Raw genomic sequence first — 19,308 nt, 5'->3', positions numbered from 1 at the left:
AAAAGGGAAAAGGGGAACCTGACTCAGCTTAGTTTAGGATGCAATTTCAGGGTTCCAGAATTAAGATTTTATAATAAGTCTATCAGAAAATGGGAAACTCTGGTGGCGTAGTGGTTAAGCGCTCTGGCTGCTAACCAAAAGGCCAGCAGTTCAAATCCACCAGGTGCTCCCTGGAAACCCTACGGGGCAGTTCTACTCAGTCCAATAGGGTCACTATTGGTCAGAATCAACTTGACAGCGATGGGTTTGCGGTTTTTTTTTTTTTAATCAGAAAAAGAGCTTACAAAGGCCAATGGGGACGTGACAGCTGTGGGCTGAGAAAAAGCAGGACAGCTATGGGAAACTTAGTGCAAGCCAACGGAAGAATGAAGTTCAAGGCAGAGAGGAGTCAGAGGAGTGTGGAGAGGCAGGAAGTAACCAAATTTCCGAGGGCCACATGTCACATTAAGGCATTCAAATTCCACTCTGTGGGCATAATAAATGAAAGCTTTTAGGCAGAATGACAGGATTTTATATCAATTCTTATTCAAATGAGAGTTCCAGAATTTCAAATGAGGAGTTGCACAATAGTATCTATTCTTTTGTTTAGAAAGTATTCTATAAAAATGTGTCAAAAACTAGTATCACAGCCCAAAAATATATTTCCAGTTGAGATTTCTTGATATCAATGACTGTGTACCATAATATCTACTATAAAACTTTCTACAAAACAGAAATCTTTGAGAGGCCAGTTTCAAATCTGGGAGCTCCTTAACGTAAACAAAAAAGAAACATACCTGAAGATATTTCTGTCGACCTATTGTATTTTATTATTTTTTCCAGCTGCTCGTGACTCTTTCTGAATACTTTTGCCTGAACAGGCTCTTCAGTCTGGGCTGAATGTCTGTTCCTACTTTTGCAAGGTTCGCATGTGCTAGACACGCTGGCGCTTTCATACCCTGAGTAAAAAAAAAAAAAAGTGACAGCTGTTATCTGTTTCAACTAACTCAAGCTGAAAGTGAAATGGGTTTCCACAGTAAACAGTACGGGCCGCTCAACTTAGAATGCTATGGAGCCCTGGTGTAATAAACAACAGTAACTAATGTACCCTGGAGCTATCTGCAATAAACTTTGGAAGCACAGGGTAAGGTTAGTAGAGTTCTAACCTTGCTTTGTCCTTTGACATCTCTCTTAACAAGTATGTCCAATTCCAACCGCATGGCAGGCCCTATACAACCCAAATTCTCTTCTGGACTCCAAATTAACAATTTTTCAGTATTAGGAAATAAAAGAATCAATCTATACAAAATACATATAATAAACAGTAATGGAAATTAAATAGTTAAATGTGCCTTTCCTTTTATACCTTTTATGTGACATGTCTCTATTAAAAGGCATTCTCCACGCACAGCTTATCCATTTATTCTGTTAAGTCTTCTTTTTTTAAATTTATTTAGTATATTATGCAACGTACAAATTCAACTGTTTTGTTCCACACAGATAGATGGTTTTACCTAAATAATGTACCCTCTTCCCACTGAATTAAAGTGTAATTTTGGTTTACATACTTAATCCCATACACAGTGAATTTCATTTCTGGCATTCTAGCTGTTCAAGTTATCTATCCCAGTGACATTCTCACATTCTTTTGGCCACAGAAGTTTTATAGCACGTTTAACCATCTGGTAAGGAAAGGCAAGTCCCACCTAGCTTTTTTTGGTTATCCTTGGACATCTGTCCTCCCATGTAAGTGCTGAGATTTTTTTTTCCCCATTTCAAAAAGAGTCCGTGGGGATTCAAAATGGAATCACATTAAAAGCATATTAATTTGGGAAGAATTGATGACATTTAATAATTTTATGCATTCCCATTCAAGAACATCTTTGTTTTCGTATTTGTTCAATCCTATTTCACACTCTTAAAAAACGTTCTGCAGATTTCTTTCTATAGATCCTGTACTTTCCTTGATAAATCTATTCCTGATGCCTGCCCAACCCCCCAAGAGCTTTGAGAACTCCTGTGAGGAAAATACTTCCTGCCACTTTCAGTTCTAATGTTTTTTACTGTAATAGAGAAAAATATCTCCACATTTATTTTATAACCAGCCATTTTGGCAGTTTACCTTATCAGTTATAGTGCTATTTTCCGTTGTCTCCTGGGTTTTCTTCGTATACAAAAATATCATTAGAAAAAACGTATATAAAATTTATCTTCCTCCTTTCCTAACAATTGTTTCATTTCTTGTCACGATGCTTTCTCATACATGTAAATGATGGTGGTGGAGTGGATCTCTGCTAGGTTGCTCAATTTGATAGGAATGTCTTTGGCGTATTTGTACTGACACTAGGTTTTTCTTCTTTTTTCTTTTTTGATTGGGTATTGGCTAATAAAAAAACAAACCCGTTGCTGTCCAGTCACCCCAACTCCTGGCGATCCTACAGGCTAGTCCCACCTACCTTCTCTTGCTAAGAGTCACTGTATTTGTCTTGTGTCCACTGTACTTGGAACTTTAGGAACAATTTCAAATGTTATCTAATGTGCCGCTCCAATGATACGGTTTTTGTCATTTAAATTGTTGGTATAATAAATTCCGTTGACACATTTTCTCATACTGAATCACGATTACACTCCTGTGATAAATCCTACTCACACATTTTAATATTCCTTTCGTACACTGGTAGAATCTGCTAATATTTTGAGTTTCTATTAATAAGTGAGAGTGATCTATTTCCTCACTGAACTGTTACCTCTTCTCCGTCCCTTATGAAGGTCTCTCTTGTGCAGTTTCCCTCAGGGTAGTTTCTGCAGACTGGCTACAGCAACATCTTCTTTTCATCTCAACAGGTAAAGGGTATCCCGGCTGAGTACTGGATTCTTGACCTGCAGTCCTTTTTGGGCACTTCGTGGATGCTACTCCACTGTCTTCTACTTTTTGTGTTGTACATAAGATTGCTTGATGTCAGTTTGGTTCTTTTTATTTGTAACTTGTACTTTCGGTCTGGAAGCCTATGAAGTTTTTACTTTTTCCTCAGAATTAGGGATTTTACCAGAAAAAACACAGAGAATGATTTTTTTTTTCCGCCCTTCACTCCTGGCTGGACAACAGTCAGGCGTTTTAACCTGCAGACTCGAGTCCTTCTTCAGCTACAGATTCCCCTTAGTTATTTACTCAATTCTTGCCTCTCCTACACATTTTTTTCCCTCTTCTGGAACTCCTGTATACTAGATTCCTAGGATTTGTCCTTAAGCCTCTAATCTTATTCTTCTCGATTTTACCTCTTAGTACTTTTTGCTCTGAGAAATGAGCTATTTCTTCCCCTTGATTTCTAAGGCCACTAATTTGGAACTTACTAGCATCCATCATCTTTATCTAATAATTTAAATGTTAAGTGTGAGAAGGCAGGAAGGGACAGGACAAATGGACAGATGGAAACAGGGAATTGGGGTGTGGAAGGGGAGACGCTGACACGTCATGGGGATTGCAACCAATGTCACAAAATAATTTGTGTATAAATTGCTGAATAAGAAACAAATTTGCTCGTAAATTGTTTCACCTAGCGCACAATTTAAAAAAAAACATGCACACACACAAAAATGTGGAAGTCATTTTTTCTAGTTCTAAAGAATATTTTGTTTGTTATAATTAAATCCACTTACGTGTGCATATTATTTTGTTAAAGTGTGTATTTCCTTCAATAACTCTATTTTACATGGTTCATCTCTCCTAGCTGTCTGATTCTGCATCTTCTCTCCGGCTGCTGGGTCCTTTTTCTGTGCAGTCAGTGACCTGGTCATGGCCCTACCTACCCACCCATAAGGCTGGACCCAAGTGCTGGGTCATGCTGGGAGAACCAAAGTCTCTCTCCTATGGTCAAGGAATGTTCTGGCCAGCAAGCTGTCAGTCTCCCATCAAGACAATAAGAGACCCTTCTCTCCTCAGCTGCCAAGGCTAATGCTGTCCCCTTTGGAAGGTTGGGAGGATGTCACCTACCTGTTCAATGGCACCCCTTGCCCACTAGAAGCTTGATGTGGCAAAAGACCACTCCTCTTGGGAGAAGAGATCCAAAGAGAGGCTGCACGTGTTTCCCCTAAACAACCTTTCTTTAAGAACAATGGAGCTCTGACCTTTGCCCTAGACACTCTCTGAAGGAGCCAGCAGAACCTACAGCCTCGCTGCCTCCATAGTTAGCTGGTAACTGGAAGAGGGTGAGCTGCACGCACGCCTGTTTAAGCAGACATCTTCCATAATCCTACTTGGTCTCCAACACAGTTCCCTTCACCTTGGAACTATTTTACATTGTAAACTGCTTCATAACAAATAAGTTCCCAAGACACTGTCAATTTATTCTTGGTATGATATCCTATCTGGATTCAACCCTCCTCCTCTATTCCAAAGCCCATATTCAAGTCAGGACTTCATCATCTCACATTTAGGTTGCTGGTTTCTTTCTTGGTCTTTTGGTCTGAAGTCCTGCCACTCTCACCCATTCTGCACGAAAATTACAGGGAAAAACAGCCACTCGATTATACTATTGGCTGAAACATAAAACAGGTCCTGCAATCAAACAGGCCCAGAAACCAAGAATTTTATTGTGGAAAGCAATACGTAAAATATGATTTGACTGACAGCACTATTGCTTATTTAACTAATGGTACACAAAGCTCTAGAGAAAAAACACGTTATTCTAACAAGAACATTTATATAAAATGAAATGCAGTTTTTGACTGTTGTTACTGTATCACATGAAAATGGCTGAGTAAATTTTAATTGAAATGAAAGGACAGGTGATGTATCACACACAAAATTCTCTTTAGGAAGTCACAGTAGCCACTTCAATACACTCACCCTCCAACTCAACTGAAACTGTGAAGAGAAGCAGGCTATAAATATTTACATGGTGTGAAAAGGGAAAAACTGTGGTGTTACATTTAAGTCACAAATTAGAAACATCCAGGATTGGATTTCCAAAGTAAAGATGCTACGATGTGACTGGCTGCAGCAGGAGTGAGGAAGCCATTACTTCACGTGCTTCAGAGCAATGGCAGCTGGGGCGGCGGGAGTCCAGCAGTAACAACACACGGCGCTTCCTACTGGTGAAGCGTCACCTCCTCTCCACCACCTCCTCTCCGGCATCACCACTCTTAACCCATGCTGTTTTTCTCAGGATGAGTGGCAGACAAGGCTAAAGAAAACAGTACTTCTGGCTTTGCTTCCATTTACAGGGGAAGAGCTCGGCATGGCACCCCAGAGACTCTGCACATACCCACCAGGGCCAGAGGCAACTCTCGCACCACTGCTGGATCTAACTCTCGGCAGAAGGCCTTCTCATCCTCTGGGAACATGAACGCAGGCTTGTGAGGAGCCGCCCTGTGGCCATTTCCACATGCCTCCCTACCCCTTCCAGCAGGCTAGCCTGAGAGGGCCCTCACCATCTCCTGGGCCTCTCTGCCTTGCCTGCCCTCTTAGTGCACAACTGGAGGCCATAAACTGCTTCGCTGTAGCTTGGCACCAGCTCCTCAGCAACAGTGTCCCACCACCTGGGCTGCTTCAGTGTCATCCTTTCAGTGTGAGGGACAAGGGACAGCTGATATCTCTGGCTACCTTTTCTACGTAAGTAACACACTGTCTCAACCTAAAAAAAGCTCATTGTTCTTTACCAGCCCACTCAGTTAGGCCTTGCCTTGTCCTATGGCTGACCATCCATTTCATCTCAGTCCTCGTTAGTGGGCAAGGAGGGTAGAAATTAAGATGCAAGATGGTGAGAACCAGAGATCAGTACACTGACAACTCTATTCTATCTAAGACGGAAATCAGGAGAATCTAGACTACATGCTCCTACTCCTCTCTGAACAGCAAAAAAAAGGAACAGGCCTGGTACCACTGACCATACCAGGTTACAGGTCGATATGGGAAAAGCCTAGCAAGACCAAAAATAAAAACCATGTAACTCGTAAGGTCTGAACTTGAGCTAAAATTTACAAGATGATTATTACATGTACTCTAAAACCTAATACCACGTGCACTAATACCCATATTTATACGTGAAGGCTTTCTCAGGTTTAACATTTTTGCCACACCGTTTCCTTCCACAACTCCTCTGAGCTCTTCCTGCTTCTTCCTGGCTCCACACTGTTCTTGTTGTTGCTACAAGCTAGAATAGCTTCCAACCTTCTCTCCAGCCACCTCCATTTACCACTCCCTTGCAGACAAAGTAAAATGTCCCTTTTTCTACTGCTATCCCACAAAGAGATCAAAAGCAACATAGATTAGTGGTCTGAGTTGGTGCTTCTCAGACTTTAATGTGGCCGCCTTCATACTACAACATCTAAAATCTCGTTAAAATGCACACAGGCTGACTGGTCTACAGTTCTCTAAGCTCCCAGATGACAGCGATGCTGCTTGCCCACAATCCGCACTTTGAACAGTAAGGCTCTAGCTGACCAGTGTGATTTTGCTAAGTATTAGCCTGGCTCTGCCACACGTCAGTTTGATTCTGTCGCCAAGCCTTCTACTTGCGGCTGTGTGCCTCCAGGTGGGGCTCTCACTAACGAAGCATGCGACAGGTGATCAGGAACGCCTGTGGAACAACGTGAATCTGCTTTTGGCAGGTACTTTCATGCTTAAATGATGGATGAGAGCACATAGATCAGAATGTCAACCTTTGCCTTGAGGTAAAAAAGCTGAATTACACGTTATAAAAAAAAAAAAACCATTGCCGTCGAGTTGATTCAGACTCACACTGACCCTATAGGACGGAGCAGGACTGCTCCTCAGGGTTTCCAAGAAGCGGCTGGTAGATTCTAACTGCTGACCTTTTGGTTAGCAGCTGAATGCCTTACCACTGCACCACCAGGGCCCCAAGCTGCATAGATAGAACAGTAATTCCCCAGAATAAGACAGAAAGCTGCCATCGAGTCAACTCTGACTCGTGGTGAACTTACATACAACAGAACAAAACATCGCCCAGTCCCGCACCATCCTTACATCCGCTGGTATGTTCAAACCCATCGCTGTGACTATGGTGCCAATCCACCTCACCAAGGGTCTCTTGCCCTTGTTGGCCCTTGTTGGCCTTGTTGGCCCTCTACTTCAGTCTGTACTTCAGTAAACATACGCTTTCCTTCAGTGAATGATCCTTCCTGATGACACATCCAAAGCAAGTCAGTCGAATGATGTTCTGCTATGATCCATGAAGTTTTCACTGGCCAATTTTTAGGAGACCGCCAGGTCCTCCTCCTCAGCCTGCAAGCTCCACTGAAACCTGTCCACCATGGATGACCCTCTGGTATTTGAAATGCTAGTGGCATAGCTTCCAGCATCACAGCAATATGCAAGTTCCCACAATATGACACTGCAAATGGGTGGTGGTCCCCAGAATAAAGGGGTTTCAAAAAATACAAATGCATATATATTTCTACACTTAAATTGTTATTGTTGTGGTTGAATGCCATCAAGTCAATTTCAATTCATTTTGACCCATGTGACAGAGTAGAATGGTCCCATAGGATGTTCTCAGCTGTAATCTTTACACAAGCAGATGGCCAGGCCTTTCTCCTGCGGAGCCACTCAACTGGTTCAAACTGCCAACCAAAAGGTTGGCAGGCGAGCACTTAATCACTGCATGACCAAGACTCCTTAAGCTTATGCCACGTGGCTATAAACTGGCTAAGGGTCCACTGAGACCTGGCTACTCCAAGGCGGCCCCCAGACCAGGGTGAGCGACACAGGGAAGCCTGTTAGAAATGCAGACTTAGAGGTCCCTCCCCAAACCTGCTCATGGGACCCGCACTTCAACAACGCTCCTCAGGAGACTCGAATGAAAGGTTACCCTTCAGGAAACACAGTTCTACCATGCTGACGCTAAGTAGCTGAAGAGAAGAATGCTGGAATATGAAATGTCAGCTTTCCTTTATTTATTCACACACAAAAAGCATTTTCTGTGGGGTAAGGCAATGGGGAATAAAATGATCTATGAGTCACCCTAAGGGCCTCTCTCAAAATAGCCATTACCTACTTAAGAATTCCCTGATGGCAGCCGCAGTAATCTTAGTGAAAGTAGGGTGCTTGTATTTTCATTCATCTGAATGATTTTGGATCACTGATTAATTAACTAACGAGTGCAGCTCCTTCCAAACCCTTATCGCTAAAAGACGATGTCAAGGATAATAACCTACAAGATTTGGAGAACATCTTCTGAGTTCACAGTAAGCACTGATATAAAAAACGTAATAAAGAATAAATGCCAAGTTTTAAAGTATTTACAAAATCTGACCCTATTTGATAAATTCTGTATAAATAAATTAACGAGGGACGAAACATGAAAGAGACAGCGAGCTAGCTGAAAACAGCCCTGTTCAGGCAGGCCTAGAACAGCGTCTGCCTGTCTGGCCACACTGAGGCAACAAATGCCGAAACGGACACTGATGAATACTCAACAGGTTTCAACACTTACCAACATTTTGGACTCTGCTTTTCAGCTGAGTGGAATTCCTTCTCTTACTCTTTGATTTGGGAGTTCTGTCTTTCGAGGCCAGGCTGGCCTGTGCGGCCACTTTTCTCGTCTTGAAGGCTTTGGTTACGGCTGTTGGGTCTACCGCATCCGGCATACTGCTCAAGCTTGCCAGTGACTCTTCATCAAACTGGCGTCTCCTCCTGTCAGCGTCCACGTGACCTCTGCGATGACCGCTTGCACTCTTCTCTACAGACGCTGCAAAGCCAGCATTAATAAATGGTTTCTCTCCTTCGCCTTCTTGGTCATATAACCACGGCGGCCTACTGTTTTCCACCTCCTCTTCAGGCTGTTTTTGATTCCTTATGGATGAAAACAAGTTTTTAAGAATCACAATCACAGATTTCTGTATTTACTAAAAACTCCAGGTTGTCACAATCGATAGTTTACTAGTGAATAGATATAAGTTAATAAAATCATCATGGGCTATAAAAATATTTTCACAAAATATGCACTAAATATGTAAATATTAAGTAGGCTAATTAATATACTAAACTGTTTTGAGCTTTACTTTTGTACTCTTCTCACTAAACCACTCTCACTGGAGAAAGTTCCAAATCAAATGACCCAGCATTCATGGTGAAAAAGAATGGGGAAAAAAAATGGAGTGTGAGACAAAGAAAAACAAAACACGGAGGGAACAGCTGGGACAGTTGTAGCAGAGGGTTTGGGAAAGTACATGGATCTGCGTCACTTAAAGTAGTTCAAACAGAACCAAAATTTGGTGAAAACGATTGGCCATGCAACTACTTATTTCTCCACACATTACATCAAGTTTAGCTCTGCTGGTTTAGTGTATTGTCCCAAATTCCACCTGCTGAGCAATGGCATCCTTATTATGCTAAGAGATTTTCATTCGTCATCTAAGGTTGGGAACAACAGGTAAAACACATTTAACAGGTCTGCTGGATTTCTCAGACATTTTAATATGCTCATTTGCTTTATAAACATCTTAGTGAGCAAAATGCCTATAGCTTTTTAATCACAGAACCTGATATAGACAAGTCTTTGGGAGACAATACCTACAGTGTTTACCTCAAGACGAAACTCAGTAAACTACAGCCGGCAGGCCAAGCTCAGCTTGCCACCTGCTTCTCTATGGCCTGTGAACTAAGAATGACTTTCATATTTTTAAAGGGACTGGAAAAAATTAAAAGAATAATAATAGCTGGTGACACAGAGAAATTATATGAAATTCAAATCTCACTGTCCATAAATAAAGTATTACTTGAACACAGCCGCACTCATTTGTTTATGTGTGTTGTCTAGGGCACTTGTGTGCTAAAACAGCAGAGGTGCATGGTTACGACAGAGACTGTATGGCCCTGTACAAGAGACGTTTGCTAGCCCTTGGTTAGGACCACGATGCTTCAGCTGATTTCCTTTTCTTGCCAGACATTTATCCAGTAGACCTATAACTGAGACTGGGAGGAGATGAAGTATAATCTGAAGTAGGCCATATATCCACAATAACATAAGACATGCAGACCCACCTAAAAAACTACATAAATGCCTAAGGCAGAATCAGAATAATTCACTGTCAACTACATACACAATATGGGTAATGATGAGGCAGGGACCTTCCTGGAGGAAGGCCTATGGAGTGAAGCTCTGAATCAATGTTTATTGCTTGTTGGTGAGTCCTTTGACCATCATTCCTGAATGGCAACTGGGCATAAATCCTGTGCTAGGCTCTGATGACAGAATATTTTTTATAGAGCACACAAGATTCAATAGGAAAAATTGCTCAGGACAGCCAAGAAAAGAAGTCATCAAAGTTAGGGGGTCAATCGCAGGATTCCTAGAGTGAACACGGAGTGCAATTCTAAGAGCTATTGATTAATGAAGTCAAAAAACCCAACATGTTCCTGATTTAACAAATAAATAGAGTCACAAGGCTAATTTAAGAACCTGAGACACACCCAAGCATATAGCTAAACGAAATGCAATGTGAATTATGGATTTTAAAGTGCTTGAAAAAGCAAAATCTGAGAGATATTTTTGACAAATAGAACAAATGTTAGACGCAGTTGACCTCCGATTTTTCATCCTTCTCCTAAAAAGTTTTCTCTGAAGTAAATAACAATACCAAAAAGGCTATCGACTGGCTATCAGCTGGCTAGCAACATCATTTTCTGAATTTACACTAATAAATATTTAAAATAAAAGAAGTCATTATGTAGCTATAAAAATGTCTAACGAATTCTTGACCTGAGCCAATCCAACTAGTCTTTCACACTATTGGAACCAAAAATTGTATGTAGGAAGATTATCATTACAAATAAGTGTGAGAATCAGGGAGAAAAAAAGAATCTTAAATACAACTGATACCACGTATCACTAGAACTTCTCACGCAAAGCTGTTTTTATGATCTAATAAAACCAAACACTATCATCGAGTCAATTCCAACTCATAGTGACCCTACAGGACAGAGAACTGCTCCACAGCGTTTCTAAGGGTTGGCTGCTGGATTTGAACCGTCAACCTTTTGGTCAGCAGCTGTATTGCTTAACCACTGCGCCACTAGGGCTCCTTATAATCTAGTAGTACTTAACATCGCATTTGGGCAGGCTTTCCAAACTCATTCTCATCAGGGGCTATGAATCAAATAAAGGGACACCACTTGATGACATCTCTCCCCTAGCAGTCCCTATTAGTTACTAGTCCTAGGTCAGTGAACAGTGAACTGGTTTAGCCTTAAACGCAGATAAATCAATTTCAAAAGACGCCCTATGGAGTCAGGTCATATCTTTCCAACAGGAATCTCATAGGACAACCTGGACCAAAACTCCAGACTTCTCTTACACTGGGTTGATCTGCAAGTATACCTGAGCACAGCTACTAAAATGTAAGGGCATCACGTTCCCAACACTAACAAGCCAAACAGTCACACACATATTAACCGACCAGTTCTCAAATTACATGTAATCACAAAAGTGATTTTTAAACAAATACTGGTTTATATTCACAATTAAGTACCTTTGTTTTTCTGCTCCAATAGAAGAACTGCTTTCAAACGGCTTTGGAAAAGCCATATATTCTGTTTTCCCTGAAGGGTTCTGGGCTAATGGTTGCTGCTGTTCAGTGGGTGCAGAAATATTCTGAGAAAAATCTCCAAAATTAGAAGGGAATAAAGGGCTGAAATTCATACCTAATAAATAAAAGTCATGGGTAGAGAACAAAAAGAAACATCATTAGCCTTAGTTAAATTAAAGGATAATTTTTAATTAAAGGTGCCATTCAAATGAAAAATTGGTAATTAAAATAAACTAACATTCAATCGCTATTTATGGCTCAGCCCACCATGGTTTAGGCACTGGGGATTCAAAGATAAATAACGACCTTTACTCCCACCTAAGAGCTAAAAGTTAGAAATAATAGTACCTACCCCAAAACCCGTTGCCGTTGAGTCGATTCTGACTCACAGTGACCCTGTAGGACAGAGCAGAACTGCCCCATAGGGTTTCCAAGGAGCAGCATGGTAGATTCCAACTGCCAACCTTTTGGTTGGCAGCCAAGCTCTTAACCACTGCGACACCAGGACTCCAATAATACCTACCATTTATCAAGTTATTACTGGGTGCCAGGCACTATTTTAAGCACTTGACATGTTATTTTGTTTAATACTCAAGGCTGTGGTGTATGTATTATAATTATTTTACCAATGAGAAAACAGGCTTAAAGGTTAAATGTAGTAAATGGAAAAGCTGGTATGATCTCTGGTCTGCACAACTACAAAGCTTACATTCTTTCCACTACACTTCAGCTGGGAAAGCAGAACATTACTGTGCGATCTCAGTGGTGTCTGTAAGGGGCTGCAGACAGCTTTGGGGAGGCTAGTCTGTGAAGAACGAAGAGTCTTTAGAGGTGCTGGTGTAGGTGTGAAGTGCATTTCCGTTTAAAGGAACAGCACGTGTCATTTCCTGTATTACTTAAAAGCCTATCCAAAACATGTTTGCTGTCAATACTAATCAACACTCAAGAACCAAAAAGCTTGCTTATTTTTAAATGCCAGTATCTTTATAATCCTGTTGAGAAAACAGCCTGTGGTACATGGATATTTTACTCACAAAGCCCACATCCCCATAATCCCCCTACATTCCCTGCCGAACACCCTCAACTCCTTCTCCTCTGTCATGCACCTCATCAGTTTACCTAACCTACTCATTCGACCTCCATAACCGCTTCTGCGTCACTCCTTTTGCTTTATCCTTACTGCCCATTTGCCTTAGGTCAGGCTATCAGCCTTACCCTGTAACACCGCAGCAGCCTCCTATTCACCACCTACGCTTAGCTCCTTCCCTCCAATCACCCCTCGACACTGTCACAGGGGTGTCTTTCTACAATACGAACCTCACCTTATCCCTGCTCATCCTTCAGTGGCTCCATCGTCAGCAATGCAAAACTCAGCTTCCTGCACAGCACGGAAGGCCTCTGCCGCTCCTCAGCCACACCTATCACTCTTCCTCTGCCTTGATCCGAATACTACTCACGTTTAATTACCACTGAATTCCCTGATATGCTATTTTATTCCTTTGTAACTCTAAGTGGTTCCATTGATTACAAAGTCCTTCCCCTCCTAGTGCCCCTAGAAATAAATTCTACCCGTTCTTTAGCTTACATGTCACCTTGTCTGGAAAGGTAAGCTTGCTGACAATCCTTTTCCCTAAGGCAGGATGGCCACTCAGCTCGCCTGCACCGCCTCTACACACCTGTGGCACCGTACTCTTGAGCACTAGACTCTCAATTCCTTAAAGGATCGATCTCTCACTCATCTTTGAATCTCCAGTAACTTACATAATGTCTGGCGCCTAACAGGTGCAGGAAACGATGCTCGACTACAAGGTCTAACCTAAACGTATTCACCTTTATTCTAGTGGTGCGTCTCCCTAACAAGACAGGCAGGGAGAAGGGCACTGTCTCACTCACCTCCTCTCTCCCAACGTTTTACACGCTGCCTGGACACAGCAGACACTGGACAGCTTAATTCCTTTCCCCCTTCAAAACAGTTCTTGAATAATTCAAAGGTCTAAGACTAAGCAATTGTAAATAGTTTACTTAACTTATTTGCAAGTATATTTAGCATTAGGAAGAATGAATGTAGAAAAAGTTTTTAAAACTTTCCTTGCAAACATATTCTACCATCTCAAAAAAGACTGTTATAAATTCAGGCAACAAACAAATGATAGTCTCACACTCTTTGCATTTCCTTCTTTTCCCTTTAGATTTTTAGCCACCTACCTGGTGTAAACGATGAAAAATTAGTAAATCCAGGCAGGGAAAAGAGGTTTACAGGCTGTGTGGGAAAGCTGAAGGGACAGAACACGCCGGGAGAAGGGGGCTGTGATGCACTGCTGCCTTGTTCCTTGCCGCCAGGCTTCTCGGGATGCTGGTTTTGCTGGCGCATAAGTTCATTCAACATTTGTCTCAACCTGTAAACATTGAAAAAACAAAATAAAAAACACGTCGGTTATTTAAAAATCAGTTATATTACCACTTATTTACAGTATATTCAAGAAAAACGGAATGTAAGAGATGATTCAACAGCAAGCAGAACTTCGCCTGCCTGCTCTAACACTTCTGACAACAAATCCTAGCTTGCTCTGCAGCTTTACCTCCATAACCTGGCCTCCGGAACAACAAATGAACACAGCCCTTTTATAACAGAGACTGCGCATAACTATGACAAACTTTTTTTTTTGTTTACAGCTTTACTGAGGTATAACTAACTTATATAATTCACCCAATATAAGTTCAATTCAAATTATTAAAAACAAAAGTCATGGCTACAGTATTAAAGCGACACTGGGAAAATCACTGCTTATAAAATCCCTGGGTGACAGACGATGGGACATGTCTGAATACACGGTTTGGCTCCTGTCCTTTTTTCCCAGAAGGTAACTGTAAAACCCATTTCAGCACTTAGTAGAGCCAAAAACCGGCTGCTGTTAAGGAGATTCTGACTCACAGCGACCCTATAGCACAGAGCAGACCGCTCCACAGGGTTTGCAAGGAGCGGCTGGTGGATGTGAACTGCTGACCTAACGGGTGGCAGCCAAGCTCTCCACCACTGCGCGGCCAGGGCCCCAGCACCCACATCCGCATTCGGACTCTAGGCCCAGCCCTTCAAGCCGCAGCTCACCTCTGAACGTTATTCTGCTGCCACGTCAGCTGAGTGTAGCACTGGTTCAGCTGGTGCATGATAAGGTGCACCTGGGGAGACGCGACGTTACTGGGCATCACACTGTAGGGACCCGTGAGAAGAGTCTGTAGGAGACAGGACAGAGCCTACGGGGAGAGAAGTTCTAGTGATAAACATGGAAGTTACTGATGACGTGAAAAAAAATTGTATTGCTTCAAGAACAATAAAAAAGCTCTGGTAATATCTACTTTCACAGCAACGCTTACCTGCTGATCTTGCATCAGTGTCTGACAGATACTGACACTGAAATCAAGCTGTTTCTTTAGCTGGTTGATTTGTTCTTGCCACTGTTCCTTCTCTTCTACGTAAGAGAGCTCCGACACCCAGCGCAGGTTCTCCTGACGCTGCAGGCTGACATTCTGTTGCCTTGTCTTGGCTAAAGGACGGTAATTTCCATCTGCTGAAAAGGGACGATTGTTCTTCCACCTAGCACAAGATGTGAAACACTGAGTCACATGTAATAATTTGGCTTTAATATTATGGAAATAAAACCCTGATACTGTGGCCCACAGACCTGTCTTCTAAAACGGAAAATAGTACAGGAAAACAGAAGGGCGGGGGGAGGAACAGATTTCTAGACTCAGGTAATTATCACTTTTGAATTCCTTTCCAGTCTCTGTTTGTCTTTACACAGAAGTATCCATACAACTCTGTATTCTATAGAATGAATATATTACTATCACAAGTATTTTTCCATTCATGTTTTACATTTAATCACATAACATTGCAGTATTACGTAGAACTACTATAATCTACTTAATCGGCTTTCATTAATTAATAATTTTTCACTCTTATAAGCTACAGTGTAATGAATATCTTTGTTGACAGACCGTTTTCAGTATTTAGGATTTTTCCTTTTTGCTTCATTCCGCCAAAATGGAGCCAGGATCAAAGCTTATGAACCTGGATCCAGTCTAGCTGGGATCTACCACAGCAATACTCCTTATTCAAACACTAAAACTAACCTGTTTTTTGTTTCCTTTACATTACAGGAATTATGATTCACGCCGTTAGGAGGATACATGGAGAAGCTGTCATTGGAACTGGCATCTTGCTCTTCTTCCTCCTCTTCATCCGTCCGAACGATTCCTTCAGAAAGGTAACCACCTTCATCGCCTTCCTCCTCATCCAGGGCACACTGCGAAGAACCTCCCCAGGTGGCCATCGTTCTAACAGTTCAGAGACTTTAAGTCAGAGATCATCCTGGGGATGAGCTAAACATCTTAGCACCCACTCTGCGTCAGGCACTGTACCAAGTATGTGTGTTGCGTATAAACAATCTCATTTAATCACAGTAACTCTGTGAGATCGGCGGTACTCTGTCCACCTGCCATCACACAGAATATGTTCACTCTGCCTTTCAAAAAGCAATTCTTCCAGTAAATTAAAACAGTCCTAACCTCTGGAGCTTTTTTCCTGAACTAAACCTTGATGAGCTTTCTTCAGCTTTTCCTGGAGGGACTTTTCTAGATCAGCACTGTCCAACACAACTTTCTGCCACAGTGCTTCACAGGATCTGTCTGCGCTGTCCTAAACAGCTGCCAGTCACACACGCCTGTGAAGCATTTAACACGTGGCTAGTAAGGCTGAGAAGGAGCTGTCCACTTTACTTCATTTTAATTTGAACAGCTATATTATGTAGCAGCTGCCAGCACAGTTCCAGACCAATGGTTCTCAAATCTAGGTGCTCATCACATCTGCCCAAAAACTTTTAAAAAAGTACAGAAGCGTGGTACCCAGAGCTAAGTATTACACAGTTCGATCAATAAAATGCATACTGGGACTCCAAAATTAGGAAAAGTTCTTCTAAGAACAGAAAAGAGTGAGACTGAAGTTCAGTGCAATGTTCCAGAAATGTCAAAAGGTAAGGTCACAACAAAATCTGGGTTCCAAAATTTTAGATTTGAATATTACTATATAGAAAAGTAAAGAAGCGACTGTATAAAGGATCAAATCTTTTACAACTCTTCTAAATATGGAAATTTCAAGCTTAAAGATATCTTAAAGCCTGAATGTTTCACATAATAAAGTGTTTTAAAAACTTTACAAATAGTAGATGCTCAATTTAAGTAAAAGAGTAAGTGCTTATTTCTAGCCTGACAGAAAAACACTACACAATAATAAGCATTTTCCTTAAATATGCCTAAAACATAACTAAGAATAAGAAAATAAGGCATATACATATGAGAAAATCCACATCACCATTAAATTGAGTGCCACAGTAAGTTAAAAAAAGAAAACTGATGCTATGAGAAGTGAGAACAGAAAGTAGCTGGAGTCGGTTAAGCTGAGTCATAAAGGTGACACTGAACAATTAGCCTTAATGAGACAGCAGATTTGTGCTGTGGTGTGGAGGAGAAATGGTGCTGTCAGGCCACTGGCCTTAGATAACCCATCGCCATCTAGTCGATTTCGGCTCCCAGCGACCCCGCAGGACAGAGCAGAATGCCCCACAGGGTTCCCAAGGAGCAGCTGGTGGATTCAAACTGCTGATCTTTTGGTTAGCAGCCGAGCCCTTAACCACTGTGACACCAGGGCTCCAGCCCTTAGGTGGGGGATGTTAAAAATAGTGTTTTTTTTTTTTTTAACAACTCTTACTTTTCTGTTCTACTTTGCTGAGGAGTACACAGGTTCTCAGATCCATCGCTTCTGACTGAAACAGCAAGCGGAGATGCAGTTTCAGCCAGGCCTTGCCTCCTCTGATGCTCAGCCATGAGCGCTTCCAGCTGCTTTCTTCTCTGCCGCAGCTCTTCCCTCAACATTTCATGTCTTCGCATTTCTGTCCACAGCTATTTCAAAAAAACCAGAGTCAGGGGTGTGTAATATGTAGATTTGCTTTAGCCTTAAAAACAACAGGCCAATACTACCATCAGGACCCACAAAGCTGCCCATTCTCACTCTACCTTTTCTACACTAAGATATCCGTAAAGGTTAAAATAACACCTTAGTAATGAAGAAGAAAGAGCCAGGCAACCATTAATGCTTAGTGAAAACAACACAGTAGCCCAATATACTCCACGCTCTATGTAGAAAAAGTTAGGATGTTTTCTACAAACCACATACAAATAAAATGTCAAAGGCTAGGTCTTCCTAACTGAGATGATTACGATTTGCTCCAACAGCTCTGGAGATAAAATTCTGCCAGATATTCAATAATAAAGAACAAGACTAGTTTGGAAAGATCCCAACTTAATTATTTTTAGGAAAACAATGTTTTCTTTCCCCTAACTGTAAGTCACAAAACAGACTACCACTTAAAAACACGTTTCACAGGTACTCCGCTTCGCTCTTAAAGCGTGTCTTAAGACTGACTCAGAAACAAAAGCGTACAACGCAACGCCCAGTACCTCGTTATCTCCTACTGAAGACTCTTCAGGCTCAGACACAGATTTGCTTGTAGTAGTTTCATTTTCACGAACAGTTGGTGTTGAAGTAACAGCTGGCAGATAATTTTTTGTGGGACAATTACCCACACTAGTGGCTGAGAGCTAAAAAAGGATTGGTAAAAACTATTAGGAGGAGAGAAAACAATTACATTCATGTCATAAAAGCAGCTATGTTACTGCCAAAGGGCTCCAATGCCATGATGATACTTAATCTGTTATTACCAGACACAATCGCTGTCGTCACTGACATAAGGAAACAAAGATGAAAACAGGCTACAGTGGATGTGTAGTAACACTTCAGAACGATGGAAACAACAGGGAAATAACGCTAACGTTGAAAAGACCATATATTCAATCCAACTCTGGCAAACCCTGCACAATTCCTGTGGATGTTATTTAGGTTGGGAACAAAGGTGAAAATATGGGTGAGAAATATCAGAAAAGCAGCAGCTATACTAGAAACATGTGACGGGATGTATTTCCCTTTCTTTGAAAACACAGGCTGAGGAACGAACCCAATGAACAGATTTAAGAAAAATCTAAAAAATCCTTCTCACATCACCACTACCCCTGATTATCTGACATGACTGAAGATTTCTCTCTCTGTTCAATCTCAAAGACCCAGGCGTAGGGTTATCAATTAATAAGCGGAAGTGTAGACATGAATTTAATAGTCAAACTACACAAATGATATTTTCATTATTTTCCTTAGGTAACTTACAATGACTTATGGGCTCTCTATTATGTAATACTAGGCAAGTAGAACTGCTGATCGAAAATTGCAAAGTTCAAACAGGACATTTTAATATAAACAATTATGAATACTCAAGTTCTGTTTCTGTGGTTAGGTAGCCCAAAAAGCAGAACAGTGGGAATCCTCGGAGTCAATTCCTGTGTGCTCTCTTCCAGGACACAAATCCGTATGCCCGCCCCGTTTTACTAGTTCTCGCCTGAATCACAAGATCAGTAGACACGATCTGTCATGTCAGTACTAGAAAAAGACGAAGAGCTCTTTTGGCTTACATTAGGTTTACATATCTTTTTTCAGACAAGTGGGAAGAATATTAATTTCACCATTACCTGCAGATCAGGACACGCCTTTTGCAAGGCCTGAATTTTCTCTTGAATCTCAATCAGTTTCTTTCTTTCTTCCTGCAACTGTTTGAGCTCTCTCTGCTGCTGCTGAAGTTTAGCCTCATAAAATTTCTCTCTACAATTAAATTGACATTA

The 19,308-nt window shown here is 41.5% G+C and overlaps 1 protein-coding gene across 18 annotated transcripts in view; it reads right to left on the bottom strand.

Moving 5' to 3' along the window:
* The window catches only part of PCM1 (pericentriolar material 1), a 123,658-nt gene that overhangs the window by 65,654 nt on the left and 38,696 nt on the right, over positions 1-19,308 (bottom strand). For 15 of the 18 annotated variants that reach the window (XR_010318668.1, XM_064272894.1, XM_064272898.1 and 12 more), the window contains 10 exons: positions 19,159-19,288; positions 18,040-18,180; positions 17,291-17,481; positions 15,658-15,861; positions 14,899-15,118; positions 14,633-14,778; positions 13,732-13,922; positions 11,470-11,641; positions 8,433-8,791; positions 777-938 (listed from right to left, as the gene is read on the bottom strand). Coding sequence is in view for 17 of the 18 variants with exons in the window: in XM_064272894.1 (XP_064128964.1) it covers positions 777-938; positions 8,433-8,791; positions 11,470-11,641; positions 13,732-13,922; positions 14,633-14,778; positions 14,899-15,118; positions 15,658-15,861; positions 17,291-17,481; positions 18,040-18,180; positions 19,159-19,288 (1,916 nt within the window). In the remaining variant the exon portion in view is untranslated. The remainder of the gene's footprint in view (positions 1-776; positions 939-8,432; positions 8,792-11,469; positions 11,642-13,731; positions 13,923-14,632; positions 14,779-14,898; positions 15,119-15,657; positions 15,862-17,290; positions 17,482-18,039; positions 18,181-19,158; positions 19,289-19,308) is intronic. The other 3 variants (XM_064272901.1, XM_064272902.1, XM_023551187.2) reach the window with 1 other exon arrangement.

This window comes from Loxodonta africana, chromosome 19 (genome assembly GCF_030014295.1).
Source record: "Loxodonta africana isolate mLoxAfr1 chromosome 19, mLoxAfr1.hap2, whole genome shotgun sequence".
Taxonomy (NCBI): Eukaryota; Metazoa; Chordata; class Mammalia; order Proboscidea; family Elephantidae; genus Loxodonta; species Loxodonta africana.
The sequence above is the reverse complement of the archived record's forward strand: the minus strand, read 5'-3'. Positions and strand labels throughout refer to the sequence as shown.